Source organism: Hypomesus nipponensis, chromosome 11 (assembly GCF_054491055.1).
Source record: "Hypomesus nipponensis isolate SF chromosome 11, ASM5449105v1, whole genome shotgun sequence".
Taxonomy (NCBI): domain Eukaryota; kingdom Metazoa; phylum Chordata; class Actinopteri; order Osmeriformes; family Osmeridae; genus Hypomesus; species Hypomesus nipponensis.
In genome coordinates this window covers 18,152,501-18,157,500 of record NC_140371.1, presented here as the reverse complement: position 1 = coordinate 18,157,500, position 5,000 = coordinate 18,152,501, and the positions used below count along the sequence as shown (strand labels likewise).

Here is a 5,000-nt window from a genome sequence, read left to right as displayed (position 1 = left end):
AAAACCACTACTTTGACGTCCTCGATGACTGTACGCGTTCTAAGACAAACAGCTTAAAATGCTGGCCAATCCACACAAGGTCAACATCAACTTCTCTCTCCATCTTCAATATGGTCCTTGCCATGTCAGTGCGCGCGGGGGGGGGGTACCTTGATTTGGTAGCTGGGGGACTTGTGTTTCTCCCTGTTGATGCCAGCATGGGTGCGTCGGTGCCCACCAACCATGTACTGGTACAGCTGCTCTGGCACGTTGAGATCGGTCATGCCGATCAGGTTACTGCCGTGCTGAGGGACGTTAAAAGGTGGGGTGGGGGAGAGGTGAAAAAGAAGACGAAATACAGGACAAAAGGAAAGGAATAGTCATGTCATGAGATGTGTGAAATGCCTTCTTATTCAAGACACAGTATTGTCGTCATCGTCTTGTTTGATAAAAGACTTCAGAGAGAGGCACTGAAAGTCTTAAAAGGCAGCACCAAGTCCCTTCATCTTATCGTGTGTCACTCTTTTGAAGTGGGTTTGGGTGCCTTTCAGACAGCCGTTTTTTTTTCCGTCGCATTCCTCGTTGTGGGCAGGCAGGCAGGCATGGCCCTGACTGTGCAGCTGCAGCGCTGCAGCAGTGGAAACACCTCCTGCTGTACTCACCCCCAGACACACCATGCCCAGCGCCAGGCCTGCAGCCAGCGAGTACGACTCTCTGTCTGTGCAGTACTCCATCTCCGGACCAGGGGGCCGACCTGCCGGGGGGGGGGGGGGGGTACATACCGCGGTGGTCACCGGTTACACTTCCTCCATAGAGCTTGCTCCCAAACACAGGGGTCAATTCCACCCCCTTCTCAGTCCATTTCATCAGACCTCACTCTATGTACCCAGCTCTCCCTCAACCACCACCCCCCCCAATCCCCCCCATCTGCCTAAGGACCCCAATTCCCTCCGTCCCTCTCTACCCAGTGTCCACCAACCACCACTTTCCCCCCCTCACCGATCTCTGCGAGGAGGATCTCGGCGTTGTGGCGGTGGCCGGTGCCCTGGTACACCAGGCCGACGCCCACCACGGCGGCCACCTGCACGTTGTGCGGGACGTCCAGCTCCGTGGAGGTGGGCGGCAGCAGGGCGGGGATGTGGATGCTCAGCAGCCGGGTGATGGACATGTCCATGGTGCCCAGCTTGGCGGCCGACACTCCCAGCAGCAGCCCTATGCTGGTCATCTCGTGGCCCTGGGGGGAGGGGAGCGGGGAGGGGAGCGGGGAGGGGGAAACGGTGGTCGGGGGTGGGAGGAAATAGAGGTTAGTCCCGTCAGACGAGGAGGGACAGGTTTCATTAGACCCCTGTGGGTTCCAACAGGATGTGCACGTCAGGCTGTGTTTGCTAATACTGTGTTGTTGTGGGAGAGGCAGCCTCTCAGAGACCACAACACGACTCCACCCCCACAGCTCCAGTACATCGAATCACATCACGTCGCCGAACGCCATGCTCCTATGAGGGGCTTTATAATAGTGTGACATTCTTAGCGACCCCTAGCTGGCTTCTATTAATATTTTCAATTGGCTGTTCTACTACCATTAAAGACTTCAGATAGCCATGAGGCCCCGAGTATACAGAATGTCTGATAAGGAGGAGCAACACATTTCTACAGGTCGTATTATATGTGTAGAAGTTTCAATAAACACCACCGAACCTGAATGGAGTTATCCATTAAGTAATTATGTCTTGGCACTCAAACCAAGGATGACACGATCACCAAACCATGCACTCAAATACAAGCTTCTCCATTTTCGGTGAGCTAAGATAACTCACACCCAACAATAAGCTCGTAGTAAAGTATGAGCCGGGCGGCAACAATAACCACAGTTGTTTTCTCAGTGCAGACTGAACCGGAGTTCAGCGATACGGTACAACTACCAGACCACAGATCAAATCTCCAGCAGAGTGACTGACTGGAAATGAGAGGGCAGGCCGCGTCAACAGCAGACACCCAGTCAGACTGAAACTGTGCTTGATGTGACACTAGGCCTTTCCCACTTTCATGTGAGAAAAATAACAGGATGCAATCCGTTTGGTGACAGCCGGAATGCAGCGGACCCGAGGCAGCTATCGGGTTACCTGGCAGACCAGAAGCCAGCGAGGGAGAACCCAAAGCGGGAGGAACTACGCGAGTTCTGTCAGCAACAAAGGCTTCTGGTGGTTTGGATAGTTTCTCTGAATGACAAATGCAGAACTGGCATTATTTGCGATCAATTCGTCAGAAGTGTCCTCGGTTTGTGGTGAGAAGAAAACTTTGCAAGGTTTTCGGCAAGCCTGTGTTGAGGCTGTTGTGGGGGGTGTTTGCGAGTGTGTGTGGGGGCTGTTAGCGAGCGTGTGGGGGGGCTGTTAGCGAGTGTGTGTGGGGGCTGTTAGCGAGTGTGCAGGGGGGCTGTTAGCGAGCGTGTGGGGGGGCTGTTAGCGAGTGTGTGTGGGGGGCTGTTAGCGAGTGTGTAGGGGGGCTGTTAGCGATTGTGTGGGGGGGGCTGTTAGCGAGTGTGTGGGGGGGCTGTTAGCGAGTGTGTGTGGGGGCTGTTAGCGAGTGTGTGGGGGGGGCTGTTAGCGAGTGAGTGGCGACCTCACCTTGGTCAGATAGTCGTGTATGTTTAGCGTGGCCAGCTTGGTCAGGTGTCCGTTGAGGCCGAGGGCCATGAGGAAGCCGGCGTACTCGTTGGCCAGCTCGGGGATCTTGGGCTTGTTGTAGGCGATCCAGGCCGAGTCCACCTGGGAGGCGGGGGCGATGGTCAGGCCGGCCGCCACCCCGTTGTGGAAGCTGGACCAGCCCGTCATGTTGGGGGGGACGTCGATGTTGCCGCTGTTCAGGTCCACCATGGTGTTCCTGGGAGGGGCACGGCCTGGGAAACAGGACAACAGTCTCAAATGGCATACAATAGCAGACGTATCGAAACGTAAGATGATAGTAACAGGTGTTCCTCAGTCACGAACAAGGCGGCCATTTTGAAAACTGAGTTGTTTTTTTGTTTGTCACCTGTGAGGTTGAGCTTGGGCACTGGCAGGGGCTCTGTTGGCACCGGGTGGTAGGAGAAGAGGGTGAATAACCCCCTGCCCACGGGCAGCGCCATGGTCCTCTGGCACAGCTGCAAGAGCCTGGAGTCGACAGAGAAGAAGGGTCACGAGTTCCATTCTGCCCCTCTAAACGCGTCACCATCACTCAATACAGCAGTTGGCGATAAAGTTGACGATATAACGTTGACGATATAACGTTGACGATATAAAGTTGACGATAATATAATGTTTTTTAAAGCCTCCCCTCCCTCCACACTCACTTGTTCTCCTTCTCCTCGATGTACTCGTGGTCGCTGACCTCGGGCAGGTGGACCACGCTGACCCTGACGGGCCGGGAGCTCTGCAGCAGGCGACGGGCCTCCTGCACCCTCAGGTCCTGGCTCCAGATCAGGCCGATCACGTCCTGGTTGAGCTCCGTCATCCCGTCTTCCTCCTCCTCTGCCTCCGTGGTGGTGGGCGGCTCCAGAGACAGCCCCGGGCCCACCGGCTGGAGGTGGATGCACACACACACACGTCACATTAGGCACACACTTAGACCCACAACGCCACACAAAGACCCACAACGCCATCCCCTTCTAACACAGAGTTGTTGTTTTTTAAAACAGTATAAGAAGCATCCTCCAGTTTGCCCGAAGCTTCACTTACAGCTTTGCCTTTGGCCAGAGTGAGTTTGTGGGCTTGCTTGGTGAGATCCTGCCGTCCAATCAACAAACAAACGTCTTCCGACCAATCGGAGCAGGGCTGCTCTCGGCACTGGTAGATGGCGTCTCGGATGGGCAACGCCACACCAAAGGGGACAGACTCCAGGTCTTTCAGAGTGAAACCTGAACCAAACACAAAGCAGTCATGGACCATGGATGGAAGTCACACCAGCCAACTGCAGGAGGCTTTTAACAAGCCAATCCAAAAGCACTTACCTGCTGAGGTTAACCACACCACCAGCTTCTCAGCTAGACTCTCATTCGAGGATTCAGTCTTCCCGCTGCTCTGTCTAGCGAGGGAGAAGACTTGAGAATGAGCAGGAGTACTGGTAAACTAAAAAGACTATTTGGACCTCCATTTTCCCAATCACTTAAGTGCTGGACTATCCCATTCTGCCTTACAGTAAACACTCATCTGAATTCAATGAGGCACGGCCGAGCATGCAGGCTTACCTCCTGAAGTTAGCTTCAGAACCACTCTTCCTCTGGCCTGGGAGGGAGGGAGGGAGGGAGGGAGGGAGGGAGGGAGGGAGGGAGGGAGGGAGGGAGGGAGGGAGGGAGGGAGGGAGGGAGGGAGGGAGGGAGGGAGGGAGGGAGGGAGGGAGGGAGGGAGGGAGGGAGGGAGGGAGGGAGGGAGGGAGGGAGGGAGGGAGGGAGGGAGGGAGGGAGGGAGGGAGGGAGGGAGGGAGGGAGGGAGGGAGGGAGGGAGGGAGGGAGGGAGGGAGGGAGGGAGGGAGAAAAAAAGAAGGGGGGGAGATAATTGGCTTCAGGTGAGGTGTTGTCACAGGTCGGGGGATGTAGGTCAACCACAATGTGAGAACAGAGCAAAGGCTGAAGATGTAAAGAGACTTCCTGCCCTTTCATCAAACTCAATGTGATGTATCTCCGGGTGTCGCGGCCCCTATGTATGTTCTCATGCTCACAACAAAGCTATATTGAAAGGGAATGTTTTAGAACATGGAGAAGGGTTAAGCTGGGTGTGTTCACGCACACACACACAACCCCCCCCGGAAGACAGTCACTCACCAGCAGAAAACTTGGCCAAGTATTTGGACATGTCGACCGAAATGGCATTCTCATCTCCAACGATGTACAAGGCATAGCTCTGTCATGGGCCAGCAGGAAGGGGAGGGGCCAGGAGGGAGGGGGAAACAAATGCAGGAAAACAACCGTCAGCATCTGGTATCTGCAGTGCAACCATTAGTGGGTATGGGGATGTCACTGAGGTTTTGCTTGCAATGACGAGTGTGTGTGT

The 5,000-nt window shown here is 55.1% G+C and overlaps 1 protein-coding gene across 1 annotated transcript in view; it reads right to left on the bottom strand.

The window, feature by feature from the left end:
- Positions 1-5,000, bottom strand: part of anapc1 (anaphase promoting complex subunit 1) — a 28,759-nt gene that overhangs the window by 11,422 nt on the left and 12,337 nt on the right. The window contains exons 22-31 of the mRNA XM_084709753.1: positions 4,772-4,850; positions 4,199-4,235; positions 3,962-4,035; positions 3,690-3,868; positions 3,305-3,531; positions 3,007-3,125; positions 2,601-2,872; positions 979-1,213; positions 642-733; positions 150-284 (exon numbers count right to left, since the gene is read on the bottom strand). Coding sequence (XP_084565879.1) covers positions 150-284; positions 642-733; positions 979-1,213; positions 2,601-2,872; positions 3,007-3,125; positions 3,305-3,531; positions 3,690-3,868; positions 3,962-4,035; positions 4,199-4,235; positions 4,772-4,850 — 1,449 coding nt within the window. The remainder of the gene's footprint in view (positions 1-149; positions 285-641; positions 734-978; positions 1,214-2,600; positions 2,873-3,006; positions 3,126-3,304; positions 3,532-3,689; positions 3,869-3,961; positions 4,036-4,198; positions 4,236-4,771; positions 4,851-5,000) is intronic.